The sequence below is a fragment of the Phyllostomus hastatus genome, unplaced genomic scaffold, assembly GCF_019186645.2.
Source record: "Phyllostomus hastatus isolate PE091 unplaced genomic scaffold, TTU_PhHast_1.1 phas_scaffold_397, whole genome shotgun sequence".
Classification (NCBI taxonomy): domain Eukaryota; kingdom Metazoa; phylum Chordata; class Mammalia; order Chiroptera; family Phyllostomidae; genus Phyllostomus; species Phyllostomus hastatus.
In genome coordinates, this window is record NW_025334029.1 from 6,841,807 (window position 1) to 6,864,344 (window position 22,538).

Here is a 22,538-nt window from a genome sequence, read left to right on the forward strand (position 1 = left end):
GCCACGCTGGGAATGAACATCAGTCAGATACCTACTGATTCCCAAATGTGTCCAGCTCTTTCAGAACGTATATTCAGCCACAGCAGTCAAATCACCTTATTCTCTCTCTCTCTCTCTCTCTCTCTCTCTCTCTCTCTCTCTCTCTCTCTCTCTCTCACACACACACACACACGCGCGCGCGCTTTTCCAAAACAAACGCACATTTTACATTTTTGCAGAGAGGAAAAGCAGGACCAGGCCCTTGCCCCTAGCCGCAGATCAGTACCCAGCTCTCCCTCTCCCCCGTCCCGGTTCCGCCCCTTTCTGTCAAAGGCTGCCCTAGGGAAGACTGCAGAGGCCTGAAGGGGCGGGGGAAAGGGGTGAAGGCCGGCGGCGCGCAAGCTGCGGGTGGAGGAATGAGTGCGCGCCTTTTAGTGCGGCTCCAGGAACTTGCCGGATTGGTTCGGCCTTGCCGTCTGAGTGGGTGGAGCCAGTTGAGCTTCCTGCTGGGTGCCCAGTCGCAGCCAGAAGCGGGCGGAGGAGGGTTCCCTCTCTGCTGCCAGGCGCGTCCGAGGGGCGCTGCTTGCCGCAGAGCTGCGGGGGCTGCTCCTCCCTCCATCCCTGCTCCCCGTACACTCGTTACTTTTTCCGTAGAGGCGACTCCGAGCGACCCCAGAGCTTCCTCTCGCACTGCACAGTCCCCACTCCCTCGCAGTCCCTGGCGGCAGTTGGCTCTTGCGCGCGCTCTCGGGCCGCCAGAGCTCTGCGGCCATGGGTATCCGAGGGATGCTGCGAGCAGCCGTGCTCCTGCTGCTCATCAGGACCTGGCTCTCAGAGGGCCATGACACTACTCCTCTCCCGGAATTCCACTTTGAGCTCTCCTCTACTGTGCCTGAAGTCGTCCAGAATGTCTTTAATTGGTAAGCCAATGCCACCAGGGCGGGCAGGGCGGCAACAGAGTCAGGCGGGGAACCTCAAGCCTCTTGGACAGAGCGGGCTGGGGGAGACTTGGACCCAGGATCCCAGAGCTCTGGCGCTTAGGCCCTGCCTGCCGGTCCCCGGAGGGGAGTTAGGTGGGAGTGGGGGTGACAGATTGAAATAGAGGCCTCTGCTAGAGCCCATCTGTTTTTGTAGTGCCTGACAGAGCCCTGCGTGTGCCCAAACTGAAGCCCCGGGGGTGGGGACAGGATGCCCTCAACCCAGAGTCTGCCATCCATCCCCAGGGACTAAAGCCATGGGCAGCTTTTTCCCAGTCATGTTTTTTTGGCAGCTGTGGGATTGGAATGGACGTAGTACAGGGTGATGGGCAATTCTCAAAACATACACAGTAGAGACACCTGTTTGAGTGCGCATTTTAGTCTGTTCCCTGAGGCGCGCGCGTGTGTGCCCTTGCGTGTGCATGTTGAGCGATGAGGAGCTTTTCTGACGCCGCAGACAGAAATGATTGACTCGACCTCACAGAAGCCCAGACAATGCGATCGGTGGCTGTATAGCGGTATAACTGGGTGGTCTAAGATGGATGCACTTTTGTACATACTCCTGTGAAAACATCTGAAGATTCAAGGTTTTTTTTCTGTTTGATTTCAAGTTTGTTTGGGTATGCAGATATGTGAAGAGATATTAAACAGTCAACCTTTACATGTAGATCACACAGAAATGTGTATTTGCAGTGGCCAAGAAACCTGAGTGGGGCATATAGGTAATGTGTGATCCTAAACAGGTGGGAATGCATTACTTTAATTCAGGAATAATTTATGTGTCCACTTTAGAATGATACAAAATGAAATTTTGTCATTAAAGGTGATTGGAAATAATTTTTAATGGCAAACCAGAAATGAACATGTATTCAGAAAAAAAGGGGGGTAGTTGGGAAAGGCTCCAGCAGACAACTCTGCAGTGGCCTCATCCCCCCACCCAACATACCAGACTGTGCTACTGAATATGCTCACACACACACATGCACACGCGCACTGAGATTTACAGGGGCTGACATTCCCTGGTCATTGCATCACGGATTCTAATAGTCAGAGTGATACCTAGGACTTTTCTAATTCACAAGTTCCTCTTGGGAAAAAGAGACCCACCAAAAATCTAGGTGAATTGGGTGAGCACAACAGAGACTTCTGGAAAGGCCAGCTTTGTGGGGCTGAGCTGGGTTCATTTACATATGTTCACCCCAAACACATCTAGGCTAGAAGCATATGCTTAGCCAGAGAAATACCGGCTCCCAGAATACAAGTCTTTTGGAAGACAGACCTGAGCCTCAAGAATCTGAAATGGTTTCATTGGGTGAGGGTCATAAATCTGGCTACATTAGCCAGACCCTGTCTCTGTGTCATATGCTATACGCCAAGTCTTAAAAACAAGTGTACAAAAAGAAGGCTCACATAGATATGATAACAAAATGCCCAGTCCTAGCCTAGGTAGGAATAATATGACTGACCCAAAGAATGTAAACTGGTTGGCTCAGCTCAAGAGGGCAGTGAGAGTAGAATATGACATTTCCTGGGGCAATTGGGTGTCCCTGGGAGGATTCCCACCAACCCAGAAAGCTGTATCCAGGCTGATGTTAAGGTGAGGCTCCTTAGGGGGTTGAAGTAATGCATTTATCTGAGAGCTTCTACCTCCCTACTCCATCCCCTCTTCACATCTCCTATAGGCTCCTCTATTCCCCACCCAGAATCCTGCCTGGTAACAGGGATCCAATCTGAGTGCCCCATCCTCTGGATGAAAACTATGGAGGGGGAGGGGGAAAGAGGAGTCTGCGTCACTGCTTCTCTTCTGGCTGACTCACTGTGGAGAGGGAGGGAAGCAGGGAGAGCTGCATACATGTATGACTGTACATGTCTGCATGTGTGTAGGAAAAGGGAAGGCCCTGGCAAGTTGATGCCTGGCATGTTCTTTGGTCTTTGTTCTCTGAGAAGCAACAAGACATTTACTGATGACTTCTCTGTTTTAGCAAAAATTGTGCAAATGAAGCTGTGGTTCACAAGATTTTGGACAGGGTGTTATCGCAATATGATGCCCGTCTGAGACCAAATTTTGGAGGTAAGACACATCCAGACACTGGAAGCCTTCATGTTAGGTGTAACAGAGCTGAGATACAATAAGCCAGCCCCACTTAGTAAGCTGATCAGTGGCACTCTTCTGGCTCAACACTTAATATCCCTCCCCTTTGGAGACCTACTGGGAGAACTCCAGGCCTTTTGCTCTACTCCTGGAATTTTCCCCACTTCTCTACCTTCTTATGCAAGAGGACTTCTGCCCCCCACCACCACACACACACATTCCATTACAATGGCACAGAGCAAGCTTGAAGCGCACTTCCTGCTTTGGCTGAAAAATGCTAACCCCAGGAATGGGTTTGCCAGACAAAACATAGGCCATGCTTCTCAGACTAGAGTTTTCTGCCCCATATATGGGGAAGGCACAAATTCTTCTGCTTGAGCACATATTCTGGGCACCCTGGATACTCCCTATTCAGCTAGTTCAAAACTAAGGGCATGGTCTTCTCTGTCTTGTCTACTTCACCCACCCACCCAGTCTTGGGCACTGCTGCCTCTGCTCCTCCTCCCCAAACCTTTAGCTCCTACCAAGTTCATTTCATTTAGCACACTGCAGTCAGTGTGAGTTTTAGAAATTCAGCCTAAACACCTCAGAAACGTTTTTAATTTTTTTATTTGCCGATTTTAAAGAGAAGGGGGGGAGTGAAACATTGATTTGCTGTTCCACTTATCTATGCATTTATTGGTTGTTTCTCCTAAGTGCCCTGACCAGGGATCGAACCCACAACCTGACATATTTGGATAACACTCTAACTGAACTACCTAGCCAGGACTCACCACAGGAACTTTTGATGCCTTTATTTAACTGCCAAATAAAATCTAAACTCCTTAGCCTAGCACTCAGATTTCAAGCACAGAGATAAGAAATGACAAAAAAAGTGAACCTCCAGGATGCCAATATATCAGTTTCTCCCTATGTCTCTACCTAACCTACCACCTTGGAAAGGGCAACTGACCTAGATCACAGGGCTTTTAAGCTACAGGCAACCCACATAACTGGAGTAGTATCTTCTGGCCCAGGGAACACCCAGGAAACCTAAACCAAGGACAAACAAAAGAAAGGGTGCATTAAATAGAGGTTAGTCACATTTCTTCTAAAAGGAACAGAGAAGGAGCTAAAAAACAGAATGGCTAAGTCAGAGCACTCTACTTCTTACAGGTGGTAGAAATAGACTCCTCACACTGCAGTAGGTTAATAAATGCTAATGGGTCACATTTATACATATGAATAGAGGTCTTCTGAATACACAAAGCCTCCACCATAAAGGGCACTCAACTGTGGGGACTTTCCCTTGTAGTAGTAGACCAGTGGGGGTGGGGGGCAGTGCTAGGGGTGTAGCTGTGATTTGCCTGGGAAGACATGTTGAAAACCAACATGGTCACCCTGGGCTAAGCTTAGAGTGGGGATACTTCACTAGTGTCCCCTTTGCTGTGTGCTCCTTCCATGAGGACAAAAGGTACAGCTCCAGGATCCAAGGTGAGTGTGAACTGGGACTGGGAAGCAGAAGTGGAGAGAGCAGAAGGCAAGCTCTTTCAATATGGGAATTCAGGTGTTAAGGCACAGTCAGCATCCCATTGCATGATGCTGGTTTTGAATCAGTCACAACAAACACCAGTGGGTGTCAGGGAGTAGTTACCACATTTTCTCTTTTCCTTGTTTTCTTGTTTCTCAATAAAGGCTGATCAACAGTCATTTAAGTATACCAAACTGTTTCAAGATGCCATCTCCGAAAACACCCAGGGCCAAGGGGAGGGAGCAAGGGCAAGGAGGAACCTCTGAGGATTGTCAGGTGTGCCTTGTTCACAATATCTCCAAGGCCCCCAACAACCATATTTTGAGCTAATTAGGATTTGTTTATATCTGATGCCTAGCCTTTTGGGCTACACTTAGCTTATAAGCATGCAGACTGTGCCATATGAGAAAAGATGGGCCCCTGATTTGGCGAAGCAGTAGATGAAGGTAAGAGGACCAGAACAACACAGGACCTTCTAGCATTTACACAAAAGGAGACATTATAGGCTCTAAGTCTAGGGCTGTTATATTGTGGGAGGAAGCAATCAATGGGATAGCTGGGTCAGGGGATTCAGGGTGGAGAAACCCAGGACAACCTATAGAGCCTCCCACTAGACAGAGTCAGACTCCCTTCTGTATCTGAAGTGAAATCGGGTTTCAAGGCCACACACACCTGCCGCATGCAGAGGCCACACCTAACTGTGGTCAGTTTCAATAGGGAGCCATATTATGCCTTTGAGAAGAGGAGGAGCCAGGAAAAGTTTACAAAGTTGCTTCTTTCTGGGCAAGAGAAATTGACCCCACAGTGTTGCCAAAGGCAGGTCCCTGAGGACTTCATCTAGCCCAGAACCTGGCATTACATAGGTGTGGAGTGAAGGAACAAATGGGACATCATCATCATTCCTTTATTTGTCTTCCTCTGGCATTCTGATGGATTCTAGGGAGAAAGAGGAGTTAGGGCAGCACAATTTCCCAGGTGAGAGAAGTGGTTACCCTCTCCCACTATTCCTGACTTCCTGAGCCCATCAGGAGGGACAGCAATGGGATATGGGGCTGAAGCCATCAACCCAGAGAGAGCATTTAGACACTTTATCTGGAAGCTTCTTGCTCCCTTATGTTATGTTTTCAGGGATGTGGGATACTTTAGCTAAGTTATCATCTTGAGCCCCTGATAGCACATAAGGTATCCCCTCTATGTTGATAAACTTAAAAGAGGTCCCTGGTCCCCTCCTTACAGAGCTACATCCTTGAGCCAGGACACAAGACTTGGTGACTGCATTTCAGCTCCCACTTGCCCCTTTAACTGGGCACCCTTGGACAGGGCTATGCTCTTTAAGGGTTAGCATTGCCTGAGTGGCACTAATAGTCTAAGATGAGAAGTCTGACAGTACAGTGAGGTGGTGAGGGGATGGCTGCCTGGCCACTCTGGGGCTTGATACCTGCCTAACACAGCTTTCATCCTCTGAAGGCATGTAGGAAACCTGAAAGTCTATAATAAATAACTTTGTTTCTAGAAACCCCTGTCACTACAGAGCATTCTGCTAGGGATTATTCACAATAATCCTGAATGCTGGAGTCTGGGCTATGCCCTCACACAGAGGCCCATTGACTTCTCAGCTGCCATTCATACACTCATTCCCAATAGCACTTTGCTTTTTGAAGCAGTGGAATAGGAATTACACATTTCCCACTTTGGTGCTCAGCTTCTGGGGCAGTCAGCCTGCAGTGAAGCCAGCAGGCTGAATTGCAAGTGTCATGCATGTTTCCATGGCAGTAGTGTGATGTAATGCACATAGAATAATGGCTTAGCTGTGAAGCTTAGTGAAGGCAGCTTTAAGCAAATGAGGAAACAATAAAAATGTGTTTTTCCACAGCACCTTATAGTTTAGTTCATATTTTCACCTCCCTGTTCACATTTGAGTGGGCAGCACTCACACCTAGGCCTGAAAAAGAAAGCCAGGATACAGAAACACACATATATTAATACACACAAACACCCTTCAACACACTCATAGATTTACTCACACATATGTACACACCAACATCCACTCACATGCACATGCTCACAATTAATATATGCTCACACATTTATACACACACATGTTCACATCCACAATCACACTCACAAACTTACATGCATGTTTAGACATTCACATTTAGGAACTCACGCATTCAAATGCACACGCTCCCACATTAACATGCTTGCACACAAGCTCATGCATTCACTCATATACAAACACACTCATTCATACACACAAACATGTCCACATATTTACCAATTTGCACACATCAGCATGTTCATATTTCACTCATACCTGCACAGTAACATACTAACACACATGAATATGTTCATAGAATCACTTGCATATTGGCATGGTCACACATTTACTCACACATAAACATGCATGCACTTACACAGACATGCTCACATTCACTCAAGTACATAAACATGCTTACATACACTCACATATATGTGAGGAGTCTGAGTGTATAAGTGTGATCACTTATTACACTGATCTCTTGCATATGAACAAGGCCACACACAAATAAACTCACATATTCAATAATGAACATGCTCACTCACACAAACACATATAGTCACATACTCATAAGTTCACCTACATTCCCAAACATTCACTCACATAAACACCAATCAACTCACATATGCAAAAATGTTCACACAAGCACACACATTCCCTCAAACATGCACATAACATGCCCACACAGACACACATGAGCATGTTCATGCATATGAACACACAGATACATCGACTCAACACATACATACACTCATGTAAACACAACTTTACACACACAGACATAACCATGTATTTGCTCACATATGGCATGCTGACAAATATGCTAACACATGAATAGGCTTATACAGACAACACACATATTCACTCCCACACAGTACACTCTAATGCATGCACATGTCACACATTCACTCACCCAGAAAGGTGCTCATAGACTCACTGGCTCACAAACAAACATACCCTCACTCACATATCCATGTGAATACACTTGTGGAGATACTCACACATGCACTCTCTCAAAAACATTAAAATATGTAATATTTAAGTAACCATACATGCAAACATACTCCTATCCACTCATATATGTACATGGTCACACATTCACTCCCATACAAACATGCTCACATGCATGAACATACAAATTTGCTCACAGGCAAGGTCACAAATACAGAAATGCTCACATATTCATTTGCACATGAACACATTCCTATATTCACTTCCACACACCAACATGCCTACATGATTTCATATGCTTAAATATTCATTAACATGCTATCTATGTAAGCCCAGAAATATGTTCATGAATTCACTCATATGAATACATGTAGATTTGCTGATATACGTGACATGTATACACACACATTCACACACAGAGATAAACTCCCAAATACACTCATACTCACACACTTCTTTGCATGTTAACAAGCTCACATACACTCACGCATAGTCTCACATTCACTCACTAACACACAAACACATTCATTTGCACATGAACCCACTCATAGATTCACTCTCACACAACATGCCTACACACTTGTACATGTGCTCACATTTACTACTGAAAGACACAATCATGCTCATGCATTCTTTCACACACAGACATGCTCACATATACTTATATACACACTGAGACGGTCACCTACACATGAACACGTTTTGATTCATACATGTGAACATGCTCACATAAATTCATGTACACAGCTCACACACTCATTCACACAGAAACACATTGCCTCAAACATTGACACCCACATGTACGTACACAAATATGCTCATATACACCCAAAAATCTTAGCTCTTGTTTTGGGGCTCATTACTCCTGAGTTCCAATCAGGAAAACATTTATAACTAAAATGCTTCATCACCTTATTTTCTGTTTATATTGCCCTAATTTCTTCCTTTTAGTGTGTCAAAGGTCAGGCCCTGCTTTAAGTACTTGGCCTGCATTAACTATGAGATCAGTGCTGTAAATGATCCCCATTTTACCCATGAGGAATCTAAGGCTCAGAGCAGTTAGATAATTTATTTAAGGTCACACAGCTAGTAAGTGTCAAAAATGGGGTTCAAACCCAGGCAGCATGGCTCCTGAGCCCATACTTTTACCCTTTACCTACCCTGCATGTAATAGTGGTCTTCCTGTATTGTAGGTGCTCCTGTGCCTGTGGGAATATCTATGTATATCTCCAGTATTGACCATATCTCAGAAATGACTATGGTAAGTGTGTCAACTCCATCCATAAGACTGGGGACAAATTACATGGGACAAGGGGCAGGGTCATAAGCCAACTCCAATTGTTCTGACCTGCAACAGAGCTCACATGGAAAAACACAGTAGGTTTTGGAAACTGAAACCACCTGGAATAAAAAATGAATAAACCCAGATAGATTCTAGACCTAAATTAATAAAGGCTTATAAAGTCTCTAAAAGATAATATAGGATACTGACTTTGTGCCTTTATGGTAGCTAAGAACTTTAAAAGAAACACAGGAAACACAAAACATAAAAATAAACACTGATAACTTCAACTAAATTAAAATTCTGTTTCGCCAAAATTTGTGGGACTTCTCTTTTATAAAACAAACAAAACCAGTATAACAAATGTGCAATGATGTCAGAGTGGACTAAGGTATTTGCAACACAAAGGGCTGATAAGGGAAATATACATAATTCCTGTGGATTAATAAGGATATTAAAAAACAAATAAAAATGATCAGAGCATTTGAACAGAAACTTCACTTTTGTGAAGATAATCAAGTAGCAGACAAACATATGAAAAGATGCTTGAATTTGTTATTAATCGGTGAAATGCAAAATAAGACCACAATGAGACCCTATTACACATCTACCAGACTGACAAAAATCAAAAGTCGGACAACACCAATTGGAAACTCCCATCTGCTCTTGGAGGCAGGTGTAACGTGGAACTTTCACTTCATAGTTCTTATTATGATTTTGGTATGAATAGTGTGTTCATATAGTATATTTACATAAGGAAATATTATCTAATATGCAGGCAGTGCAAGTGAACAAATTTTATTTATATACATCAATCTGAATGAATATCACAAATACAATGTTGAATGAAAGAAAATTGTGAATATACATAGGATGATTCCATTGGGAAAAAATCTTAAAATAGGTCCAACTAAGCAATATGTTTCCTAGAAATACATGCATAGACAATAAACTTTTAACAAAAAGCAAGGGAATTGTCATTTAAATATAAGATTTAAATGGTTACTGTTGGGAGGTGTGGGAAATATGTTCTGGAAGAGACTCATTGAAGCTTGAAAGTTCTTGGTAATGTTCTATTACTTAACCTAAATTTCAATTACCAGAGGTTCATTTTATTATTCCATTTCTGGGATTATACCCTAAGAATCTCGAAACACCAATTCAAAAGAACCTATGCACCCCACTGTTCATAACAGTGTTATTCACAATAGCCAAGTGCTGGAAGCAGCCTAGGTACCCATAAGTAAATGAATGGATCAAAAAACTATGGTACATTTACACAATGGAATACTACGCAGAAGAAAGAAAGAAGGAGCAAAAGCGTGGATGGAACTGTAGAGCATTATGCTAAGTATAATAAGCCAGTTAGTGAAAGACAAATACCATATGATCTCACCTTTAAGTGGAACCTAATCAACAAAACCAGTGAGCAAAATATAATCAGAGATATGGAAGGAAATAAAGAACAAACTGACAGTGACCAGAGGGGAAGGGGATAAGAGGAGGAAGAAGGGGAAGGGTCAAGTCAAGGAACATGTATAAAGGACCCATGGACAAGGACAACGGGGTGGGGGAGGATTGAATGTGGGAGGTGGGGGTGGGTAGGGTAAGGCAGAGTAATGGAGGGAAATGGGGACAATTGTAATTGAACAACAACTTAAAAATAGCTGACATTTAACATACTTACATATGTTTCATTACACATGCCACTCATTACTCATCTGTAGTTATAATGTATTTCTTACATCTACATACATACACACACTCTCTGAAAACAGGGAGCTGAATAACCTCGATTACAATTGAGATTTACCTTTCTCTCCCTAGGACTATACTATCACAGTATTTTTTCATCAGACCTGGAAAGATCCACGTTTAGCATACTATGAAACTAACCTGAACCTGACTCTGGACTATCGGATGCTTGAGAAGTTGTGGGTCCCTGACTGCTACTTTCTAAATAGCAAGGATGCCTTTGTGCATGAAATGACTGTGGAAAATCGGATGTTTCAGCTTCATCCAGATGGAACGGTTCAGTATGGCCTCCGGTGAGTTCCCCAGGGGTCTAAGGACCCTCCTGGCAGGTTCCCTCCTTCCCACTAAGAAACCCACAAATGCACTCTAAGGGACACACAGAGGATCCCATTGCTTTTCAAACCTGTCTTACACTGTTTCCATACTCATCCTGCCCAGCTTCCTACACACATCATTGGCTGTTCTGTCCCCACACCTTGGCTTCTGCTGTTGCTTCTGTCTAGAAATGCCCTTTCTGTGAATCTAAATCTTGGCCATCATTCAATTGCTAACTGAAATGCCTCTTCATCAAAAATTCCTTCTTGATTCTCTCAACTGGAAGAGCTCTCCCTCTGCCTTAGCACTTAATACATTCTGTTATTTATCTTTGTGTCTTTTCTCCCCCATGAAGTGAGGGAAAGAGACAGATAAATTCTGAAGCCCATGAAAGGGGGAGGGGGACTGACCTCTGCCACTGCTCATATTTGCATCATGTAGGGGCCCAGGGGTGTGCCAAATGGGTCTTTTGTCTGTGGCCCTGTACACACAGAATGTGTGCATGCTGGAACTCCTCACTGACCTATTTATAGCATAGCAGATGGCCACCGTGGCTCTCCTCATAGCATCATCTCTTACAAACCATTTCTTAAGACAAGGATGGCAGAAATTTAGCTCAGAAAATTTCTCCAACAGGTAGCTACCAGGGTTCAGCTCTATCTCTGGGGGTCTCTTTCTCTAGGATGCTCCTGCTCTGTCTCTTGTTTCCCTCTTCCTTCTCCATCCACTTTCCCATGGACCAAGGCACTGGAGCCAGAGAACAACAAAGTTTGCAGGGAACAGGACAGTGGTCACACTTGTTTCACTTAAAGGGGACCTCACCTGATTACTACTGCAAGGAGGATTCACAGAAGGGACACACATACACACACCATACCCACTGTGCAAAATGGAAATCACTTCAAGGGTTGAAAGGCACTAGGCTGGGGTTAACAGCTGGGGAGGACAGGATGAGGGATGGGGCAGAGCCACCCAACTGAGGCTGCAGAGAGCTTTTAAAATTACCCTCTTTGCACCAGTGACTCCTCCCATTTCCCTGGCTTCTCCAAGACCTCTCCTCAGATTCCTCTCACAAACCCAACACATGGCAATTTGTAGCCCCTGTCCAATACTTCATGGCCCATCCCTGAGATATGCCAATCCTTCCTATCCAATTATACTCACTGGCACTGTGCTAGTCCACAGTATCCTCATAGACAGATACACAGAGATGAGAGCACTGTGGGGTGGGAGCAGCTTCCATGGCCAAAGATGGGCCTGGGCCACTGCTCACATCCATACCTGAGGACTGCATATGACCACTGCACAGCAGATGTGGAGCTGTTCTTAACAGCCTTACTGCTTCTTTAGCAAGAGAGCCATCTTTCTTTTTCTGCATTCAGTTTCCTCAAGGGCCCTTTTCTTTCTGACACCCTGAGGTGTCCTGACATGCCATACATGTATTCTTTGTTCAAGTGCTGCTGTATCTCTTGGTTTCTTGGTCACATAAAATTTTCCTCTCTTCTCCCTATACAACTGCCACTCAGATTTCCTCTAGGAAGGAAGGAAAGAAAAAAAGAAGAGATGTAGAGAGAGAAGGAGGGCCCAGCTCTAATGCAGTCAATATAGGAAGGTGTTGGTATGGGTCAGTCCTTGGGATAACTCTTCCTTTTCACCTCTGCAGTATTCTCAGGAATGGTTGCTTGACTGGGCTAGACTCACTTTTTCCTTCCTTTTGCTTTTTCTTTGCAGACTCACTACCACAGCAGCTTGTTCTATGAATCTTCAGAACTTCCCTCTGGACAAGCAGACCTGCAAGCTGGAGGTGGAGAGCTGTATGTCTATCTTCTGTGGCCCCTTCTTCCCTACCTGTGGTTGTGACCATCAAGAAACCAAAGACAGACTTGATAGTGAGAGGGATGGCATATCTCCCCTACTCCCTCCCTCTCCCTTTCTCTTCTACTAGATAGACAGATATAGATAGATGATAGATAGATAGATAGATAGATAGATAGATAGATAGATATGGTATCTGGGAGAAGGTGGCCTCTAAGGTGTAAATAGTCCAATGGGAAAATTGTGCCCTGCTATTGGGAAATTGTGCACCAGCTAGTGGGTAGGAGCACATATCTTTGCTGTGCTTTCCTTCCTGGCTAAAAATCTCCAAACTGATAATTTTATTTCCAAGTGCCTCCCTTGTCCATGCTCAGAGTCAGCAAAACACAAAGGAAGCCCTAAAAGTGCAGGTTCTGACCATTTTTTGGATTCCACAGACTGCTCTGATGTGAAATCTGCCTATGCCTGTTTTCTGAGATTGACTGACTTTGTTTCTCTCCATCTCCCAGATGGCTACACAGTTGAAGACATCATGTTATACTGGGAAGGTGATGATAATGCCGTCCAGGGGACTGAGAAGCTACACATCCCTCAGTTCACCCTCCTGGGAAAGACAGTAACTAGCAAACAGGAACGCTTCTACACAGGTGGGTGTGACCCCTTTCCTGCCTCCTGTCTCTTGTCTTTTTATTTTACCCTAGTAAACTCCTTGAGACCTTTGCCTCAGACCTCTGCACTCTGCACTGCCTCTTTTATTATTTCCTTCTGCTTCTGGAAGCTTCCAAAATCCTTTCATAAAGTCCAAGTTGCTTACCCTCTGTAAATAAGGAAATGGGTATGGAAACACTTGGTCAGATTTAACACTCTACAGGTGTAAAGGATTCTTGCTCTTGTTGATAAAAAACAGGCCTCCTTTCAGGGCCAGCCCCTCACCCTCCATCTCTTTGAAGCTTTGGAACATGTCATGTCTCTCCCATTTCAAAACTTCAGTTGACATGGAGCAAGGAAGTAAGGAGGAGAAAGCAGGCTTGCTCTGCCATAGCAGTCTACTGACACATGCCATTGCCAGTGGCCTAAAGGCAGCAAGTGTGGTCAGTTTGGCAGACTGCTCAGGCTGGAGTATTAGAGGCTGAACTGCCCATTGGTTTCTCTTCCTCCATTCTCTACATTACCCTGAAAATCCCCTTAACCTTGCCACCTTGATATCAGTATGTCTCCCTGCCAGGTTCCTATGTACGCCTGATACTGCGGTTTCTGGTCCAGAGGGGAATTCTCAGCTACCTTGTGCAAATCTATTGGCCTACTGTCCTCATCACCACTGGCTCTTGGATAACGTTTTGGATGAACTATAAATTCTCTGTAACCAGGGTGACAGTGGGTAGGTACTATCCTCCCTGGCTCCCAGTCCCAGAGAGGCATTTGGGTCATCTCACTCAGAAAAATGTTGAGAGTAAGGGAAGAGTATTAGGAATAGTATGTGACTGCACACGAAAGGAAACAAGATAGGTCCTACCCAACAGGCATCTGTACAGTTACTTAGCCAATCCTCAGCAGGGAGACCAACACTGGAGACAGGTGTGAAAAAAATCAGGGCTGGGATCTTCATATGTTGGGCCCAAAGTACCAGAATTCATTATTTTCTGGATACATAAATGAATGGACAAGTCATAAATACAGATCAGAAATGCAATACAACAGTGATTAAGCAACATATCAAAATGCCCTACTAGGCAGCAGACAGCTCCCAGAAGAGTTGCATTCAATGAATATCTAGTGGAATGCTTACACAGATGATATTGGAGTCCAGGAGGAAATGACATAGGTCTTGGCTAAAACTGCACCAGGAAAGTGTTGCACAAACTGGGTTTTCAAGACTTGTAGGAGGCAGAGACACAAGACTTGGCATTCCTTAAAAGAGGAAATAGCTCGACTAAAGGCACAGAAGCCCTAAAAGGGGGCTAAATTATAGATTACTTGGGGCAGGACCTGGGGAAGTGGAGAAACTAGCAGAAAAAAAAGCCTAGGATGGCTTGGGATGACCTTAAAAATAGTTTAAGCAGTTGGGATTTCATGGCTAAGCAATGGGGAGGATCAAAGGTTTCTGGGCAGTACCATGGAGGGGCCTAAGAAATCAGCTCCTAAGTTTATCTAGCCCCATCCTAAAGAATAGTGCCTCAGATCCCTGTCTAGTTTCTCACTCACCATCTTTGAAGCAGAGTCCTCAGCCTCCTTCCTTAGGAGCACATGCCACACTAAAACTTTATATTCCTGTAATATTTTAGGATTCACAAAACCTTCTAGGGACATGACCTCAGTTACTATTGAGGGAATAAAGAAATGCCTATGGACTAGAAGGCAAAAGAGGAAAAGGCCATTATAGGGCAAAATGGGGCTGGGGATGTAAATCACCATGAAACCATAGCTGGAGATTTTTAACTTGATCCTAAGAGCAATGGAAAGTCACTGAACCATCAAAGCACAGTCTGGGTGTAACGATGGGGCAGCAGGAACAAAAGGCAAAGGCCCTCAAGCCTAGAGAACTGAAGGACTTTTTTGCTGAGAGCCCTCCCCAGCCCATATTGGCCTTTCCTCCCTTTCTATATGATGTGGGCCCAATGGCTTGCCAAGAACTTCACTCACCTGTGCCATGTTGTTTATAGGTCTGACCTCAATGCTCATCCTAAATGCCATCAATTCACATCTGCGGGATAAACTCCCCCAATTTTCTTGTATCAAGGCCATCGACATCTATATGGTTGCATGCTTCTTCTTCGTGTTCCTGTCCTTGCTGGAATATGTCTTCATCAACTATCTTTTCTACAGCCGAGGAGGAACTCGGCGCCATCATAGGCAACATAGGAGAGCCCGAAGAATTATGAACCGCTATCGCTACCAGGTATTGAGTCTGCAGGTTTGATATTTTGACTAATAATCAGCTTTCTCTGAATACTTTAGCCTAAGCTTAGCACTTGATCCTTTCCCATTTTTAGTAATTCCTTTAATACACACATACACATACCAGATAACAAAGACATAGAAAAATTTATCATCTCTATAAGTTGAGTCATTGTCTAAAGTCACAAGGCTAGTAAGTGGAGGGCTAGATTTACCCAGACCTTTGGCCTTCAAATCCGGTCTACTTAGCATACTTCCAAGGGTAAGCAATGAAGCCAGAGGGAAAGGGAGCACAGGTAGGCTGAAAGAAAGAAACAGACACCATAGTGGCTGGCCTACCCCTTGATCTTTTGACTCCCAAAGCCATGGTGAAGCTTTTGCTGCTGGCATTACCTTAATTTCAAGCACCACCCCTTCCTGTACCAGGAACCCAATCTCACCTGCCTGAGGAAGCTTTGTCTTTGTCTCCCCCACAACACTCCAGAGGGAGCAGCTGCCCCAGGGTAACACAGGTTTGGCAGCCACCAGGGACTTCTCTTGCATGCTAACAGCCTCTTGGTCCTGTTCCTCAGCCCCATGTACACCAGAGACCCCAGGAAGAGGAGATTCTGTCAGTGGAAGAGATCAACAATCACATTACAAGTGCTGATGAAGAAGGACCCGTCCCTCCTCCCTCCCCAAAAGTGCTTATACATGTAGGATTTGAGTCTACTGACTTCTTGAGTCTATCTACTGTCTCCTCAAAGGGTAATCGGGTTAACATCAAAGATGAAGGTGGCTCTCCTCCCTCTAGATCACTGCACGCTTGCCAGGCAAGCCCAGCAAGCCTCAACTCTTTGACCTTTATTCCAGAGCAGGCCCCACTGGCCACCTCAGAAAGCCTCAGCTCACTGTCTTCTTTCTCAGGCCAGTCCTGGCTGGCCATCAGAGAAAGCCTGAATGATCTCTCCTCCACCTCAGAGCAGGCCCTGCATGTCCACAACCGGAGGTGTGTGCAAGAAGCATGCTGCAACCCTGGTAAGATATCTAGAAGATCTGAGGAGTTCCTTAGCATGCCTAATGATGTCAAAGTTGAATGTGGCTACCCTGACCTTAGGATGCAATTCCAGCATGATGATGACCCTACTTGGAGCCCTGATGGTGACAATTTCATGGGCTTCGATCAAGACGAGGACAGTAATTCAGAGTCTGGTGATAGTTGCCCCCCGAGCCCTGGGTACTCCTTCAGTGAAAGGTTTCTGTATGATCTCTTTGACCCTGACTATGTCTCTAAGGTTGATAAGTGGTCCCGGATCATCTTCCCTATTGCCTTTGTGGTGTTCAATGTTGTTTACTGGCCATACAATGCCATTTAGTCCCATAATGCCCCAGAGCAGCAGGGACACTGTGCTGTGCTACTTTCACAGTTTCTTTTGGTTTTATTTTTGCCTTCTTTTCTTTGTTTTATTTTTTGTTATTTGGGCAGTCGAATCAGTTCTACCTTTCTATAAACATAAGGTGGAGAGTAGTTGGAAAGAATGTGTTCTGGCTTGAAAGAAAGGGATTGAGGAGGAGTTGAGGGTAAATAGCTCATTGGTTCTCCTTTTCTGTTAAAAGACTGTCACCTTTTCAAAGACTTCTAACATCTAATCAGCATAGAAAAGCCCCTGGAAATGTTGAGAGGACAGAGAGGTGCCAGATTGAGGGACAGAAGAAGGAGCTGAGCCTTGCACACAAACATTTCTGGGGGCTGTTCTGTCCCCCTGAAGTGTTGATTTTTTTCATTAATTTTTTTCTTCTTTTTCCTGATAGGGATTATGATCCTTGCTCACCTACTGCTTAGGGTTTTAGGGAAGAAAGTCAAGCTTGATTGGGCTAGGGTGCACGGGAGGTGGGCAGCTCTGGTTTGGAAGTGCAGGGGACTAGCTCTAGGGTAATTGAAGAATTTTGAAAGTGACTTTCCCTACTATTTTTCTGTTGTATTTTGAGAGTGTGTTGTTGTAGCACAGGGTTAGAAGTGGAATGTAGGTGGGTAGTCAAGATGTTAGCAAGATGTCAGGATAAGTGAGAGCATTTTCCTAGCAGGAGCTTGCAGAAGGTGAGTGATGTCGTTTTGGGGATTACCCAAATTGAACTGGCATCTTTGGAGGAATTGAAACTTCTCCTGTCTATATTTCTGCTTCAGAACTCTTGGCAATAGGTAATTTAGTACATCTGTATAGGTCAGATGCTAAGTTGATCACTGGTCAGAGCAAGTACTTGGTAAAACAAGACTAGGGTTAAGAAAGTTCTGACCTGCTACTTCACCATCTGATCTAGAAGAGCAAATGAACAACTGTTGTGAATCGCTATACTAATCCTTTCTATTTGTCCAGTGCATAGTGTCAATGAGCTCACTGATCCATCACATTGTCAGACCCTCACAGAGGCCCTGTGAGCCAGGGAAAGGCAAAGCACATTGTCCTCAGTGTTCCAAGGGGAAAAAATGGAGTTTAAGGATGTGCAGCCAGTGAGTGGTAGAGCCACCCCACTTACTCTTCCTTCTTCTTGTCCTCAACTCTCCCAATTGAGGTGCTCCCTTTTTCTCCCCTCCCCTTTAAAATTGGGGTGCTCCATAAGGTTCTGCCATGCACCAGACCTAACTCTATAACACCTGGAGCATGTCTGCAGGAATAGGCTGGTGACCAGTGTAAACTGAACATATGGAATATGATCACTGCCCACGCAGTGGGTCTCCTAAGGGAACTAGAAATTAGCTTGTGCTTCAACTTGCCAAGCAACTCCCCTCATTGATGGAGGCCACGGAGAACAAAATTTGCCAAGCACTCAGCCTATGGGCCTCCTTCCTCCCTAGGCAGCCTGCCCTAAAACCCCTCAGCCACCTCCCCTTTTAACTGTGTTTCTGTGTATAACAGGGTGTGTGTGTGTGCATCAAGGTGGTTCTGTGTGCACATACAACTATTTAAGAAGCTGTATAGCTATATGTATATCAGTGTAAATCTCTATTGGTGTGTATAAGAGTGTATATATAACAATGTGTGGATACATATATGCTTGTGCACACCCCTATGAAAGAGTGTGTAAACTTGTCAGTTATGTATGTATGTGCTTGCGCATATACACGAGTGTAATCTGTGTGTCCAAGTGCATGTGTGCATACCTATGTTTATTTATCTGATTTGAATGGGTATGAAAGGAAATATACCTGAAAGCATATGTATTTCTTATTGCTGGCTCTTCTAGAACCACCAGAATTCCCTTGGCCTGTTCCCACATAAGGAGCGGGGAGCTCTTTGGCCAGGCTGATTAACTGTTTCATTTCAATTCCTATTCCAAGGAGCAGCATCTCCCAGTCCCCATCCACTCCTGTCTTTCTCCCTCCACCCATCTGTGCTATCTCCTGGATAGAAGACACAGAAAAAGTGAATGTAGTCCTAGAGTCCTAGGAAGTGATAATTTAGTGCCTTGAGGTAGGAGTGCTCAATTGTGGGATGAGCTGGGAGTGAAGAGCATTTTGCATTGTCCTGGAAGGATATGTTTGGGATACCTTGAAGATGCATTGAGAACAAAAGTATTATATAGAGAGCTAAAGAACTGAAGAGATGGTTATATTACTGCCTTTATGACTCATCCCTTTATTCCAGTCACCTTGTAAGCCTGACCTTGGAGGCAGCCCCAAGCAGGTGGGTGATGTGAGGAAATGGCCCAGGGAATTGGCTGCTAGCAACTGGATGCAGAGAACCAAAGGTGCCTGGGAGATGGCTGCAGGCATGGACTGTGATGGTGGGCCCATTTAGGGCAGGGGCGCTTTAGTAATCACCCTGGGATGGTTGTTGGCTGAACTTCAGCCTTGGATTTGGAACTTCCTCTTTCCACCTCCTCCAAAAGTAAAGGAAAGAGATAGTCAAAGGGGTGAGAAGTCTAACCAAGGAGAGAAATACAAAGAGCGCCAGGGACTGACTGCCTAGTTCAGCCCAGCTTGTCATCTCTTCTCTTCTTTTCTATACAGGCATCATATAAATATAGCCTCCTACATGTTCACACCCACAGAGACCTACACAGTCACACATACATGTATACACACATTGGGCACTCACCTTCATCAGTATATACATACACACACAGACATGCACAAACACAGCCACACGTATGTTCACAAACACAATCACATGCATTTATACTTACATGCACACACACACACACCAACAAACCTTGTAAGACAGATAAGAACAAGAAAGTTGCCACTGGAATGTCTAAGACTGCTTCTTTTTGGACACCCCTCACAGAGAGATCCAGGTTGGAGGGAAAGCAAAGACCCTACATATGAAGCTCCTACCATGACTACACAAAAGCTTAAACATTGGTTGATTGGTTTGGGTTTGGGTTTCCAGGATCCTGGAAGGCCTTTGAGCCCTGTAGGAGATAAGCAGCTCATTTAGGGTGAGGTCATACTGGTGAAAAAGACTGAAGCAGTGGGGGACAAAAAAGGGGTTTTAAGATATGTCTGGCAGCAACACACAGGAAGACCTCAAACCCTGAAGAAGGGTACAGAGGCCAGTTGTAAATATCTTATAGATCCATGTAGCTAGATATATTAGTATACCTTAAAAAGAATATCTTGCCCTAATGTGCTGCAATGTGTTGAACTCTACTGCAACTCATACTGTGTGAGGTTAAGTGTCAAGGTGAGGTGGAGGTCTGGCAATGACACCTTTTCAGAAAGTTGAACCTTCTGAGTTTACCATGGAGTTGGCCGTTTTAGCCTGAAAATTGCCAGATCTTCTCTTGTCATGTTCTATGTATGTTCTGTCTTCAGCATTGTCATTGAGCTCCCTCCTCAGCTGTCCCCAGTGGTACAGGCACACCCTCCTCTAACTGGCTGCCTATATCCCCTCCCACTCCACCCCTCACACCAAGTAACTCTGGAAATCCAGAGCATCTAGTAAGGCACTCCTGGGGTTCAGCCCATGGAGCTTTTGTCAGCCCCAGCCAATCAGAGAGTGCTTGTGGTGATATTTGGAGTTGTGGAAGAGGGAAGAGTGTTGCTGAGTGTGGGATGAAGCAACCCCCACTTTACTTCTCTACCCACCTTCCCTTTCTTTTCCTCACATGGACTATCATATTAACTTTCTCCCTAGAATCCCCTCTCCATCACTACTATGGGAAAGATACTGTCTATTTTCCCAAAGCGTCATTTTGTTGTAGGGACATGTGACATGTTTCCTTCCAAATTCTCACCCATTCCATCTGCCATTGTGGGGTGCCTTTGCAGAGATAACAGATGATCTGTTGGGTCATACCAGAGCTTGTCAAATGTATTCGTACAATCCATGTCATCTTGTTAATAGCAAGGCTGCAAACTCTTTGCATATTTAGAGCTGTTTTGCTGAGACTGTGGCCATTCCTTATTCTGTACATAAAAGAGCTAACCCTCTGAACTATTAACTAATGAATGCATTTGTTAAGTTATCCACCTGCATGGTACCCTACTGTGGTGCTGCACATCAAAGAAATTGTGATTTGTCCTACAAAGTGCAGTGTGTTCATGTTTGTTGTATAGTGTCCTGTGATCAATATAAAATCTTTATTATCAGTGTTGGGTTTTCAGGGTTGGGAGGGTGAGGGTGTTATAGTTTCTCTCTCATATATTTCAATTATGAAATAGCCCCAGTTGGTCAGGTTCACCTTTGCTGATTCAACACGTGTGAGACTTTGCACCCACCATCTTGCCAGATTGTGTCCCTGGGGTCAATAGTCATCAGCAGAATTGAAGGTGACCAGGTGTGGTGCAACTGACCACAGTGCCAAAGAAATCTTCCAAAGGCAGCCAAGGCAGTGTCATTCTGGAGGCAGATGGAATAAAGTAAAACTACACGCACACATGTACGTCTCCAGGACAGGTGCTGGGCCCAGGCAGCAAACACCAAGAAAGGAGGAGGAACAAGACCCCCGTGCCCTGGATGGCCTGACCCACAAAAGTGTGCAGAGCAGCAAAGACCCCACAAAATAACCAGTGCCCTTTGTTCATATTAAATGTAAATTCTTGCATGAAAAAGACTTGACCAGTTCTGACTTCAAAGAAGGATAACATGAAGAAACATAAAATTATGCTTCTGAAAAATATGCTGAAATAAAGTTTTGTAAATAGCCAAAAGGAGAAAATAAATATATATAATAGCAAATATCTTTATGGGTCATTGTGTTTCTTCTCTGTTGAGTTGGGAGGGAGCTTTGTCTGAGCCCAGGAAACTTTTGGCTTCCATTGCTCACCTTCACCTTCCCTGCCCTCGGCTTTGGGTATTGCCCTCCTCATTACCCTGGCACATTTGAATCCATGGTTTTCAAACAGATGGGAAATGATAACATCACATTTGAAATTAGTTTCCATTTTTGCACAAGCCATTTGAAACAAAATATTTTAAAACATAGCAAGCCATTTTGGTGCCAAAATGTGTTCACATTTATTTTCATTGGAAGGGTCTTAATAAAAAAAACATTTAAAAAATCTCCTTTGCCCATGTGGGTGTGCAGAACAGAGAGCAAGAAAGCCCTGTGAAGGAAGGGTGAGGACATCATGCTGCAGCCTACATTTGTCAGAGCACCCACCTCCAAGTACCTTTTGATGGAGACCTTGCAGTTGCAACAGAACTCCTAACCTAATGGCTCCTATGTGGTCTCTTTTGTGACCAAAGCAGGCCAGGATAGAGCTATGCATTCACACCCTGCAGGGGCTGCTTTGCTGATCTTCCCATTGGATGGGGGAAGCTAGTGTTGTCACAGGTACATACAGGAGAAAATGCAGTTGGGGCAAGGGCAGTTGTCACAGTATATTTGGAGCCTGCTATTAGCTGCTGAGTTCTTTTCTGCTAGTTAAGTTCTCTCTGACAAGTCGGCAAGTCTGAACTTGACCTGCAGCCCCAGGTGGAGCCTGTGCACCTTGAGTGGTCCAA

At 44.6% G+C, this 22,538-nt stretch overlaps 1 protein-coding gene across 1 annotated transcript; it reads left to right on the forward strand.

Annotated features, from left to right (window-relative positions):
• The first annotated feature begins 491 nt into the window (after nt 1–491).
• On the forward strand, nt 492–21,770 carry GABRQ (gamma-aminobutyric acid type A receptor subunit theta). Its single transcript, XM_045820528.1, has 9 exons — nt 492–899; nt 2,939–3,027; nt 8,741–8,808; nt 10,657–10,877; nt 12,631–12,713; nt 13,224–13,361; nt 13,940–14,092; nt 15,375–15,610; nt 16,182–21,770. The coding sequence occupies exons 1-9, from the start codon at nt 751–753 to the stop codon at nt 16,962–16,964; spliced, it is 1,920 nt and encodes a 639-aa protein (XP_045676484.1). The 5' UTR covers nt 492–750; the 3' UTR covers nt 16,965–21,770.
• The last annotated feature ends 768 nt before the right edge of the window (nt 21,771–22,538 follow it).

Excerpts from the sequence above, each read along its gene's own strand:
- GABRQ (XM_045820528.1), top strand. The coding sequence starts at position 751 with ATGGGTATCCGAGGGATGCTGCGAGCAGCCGTGCTCCTGCTGCTCATC. Across the intron at positions 10,878-12,630 it reads ACGGTTCAGTATGGCCTCCG|ACTCACTACCACAGCAGCTT; the intron begins GTGAGTTCCCCA and ends TTTTCTTTGCAG. Across the intron at positions 14,093-15,374 it reads TGTAACCAGGGTGACAGTGG|GTCTGACCTCAATGCTCATC; the intron begins GTAGGTACTATC and ends TGTTGTTTATAG.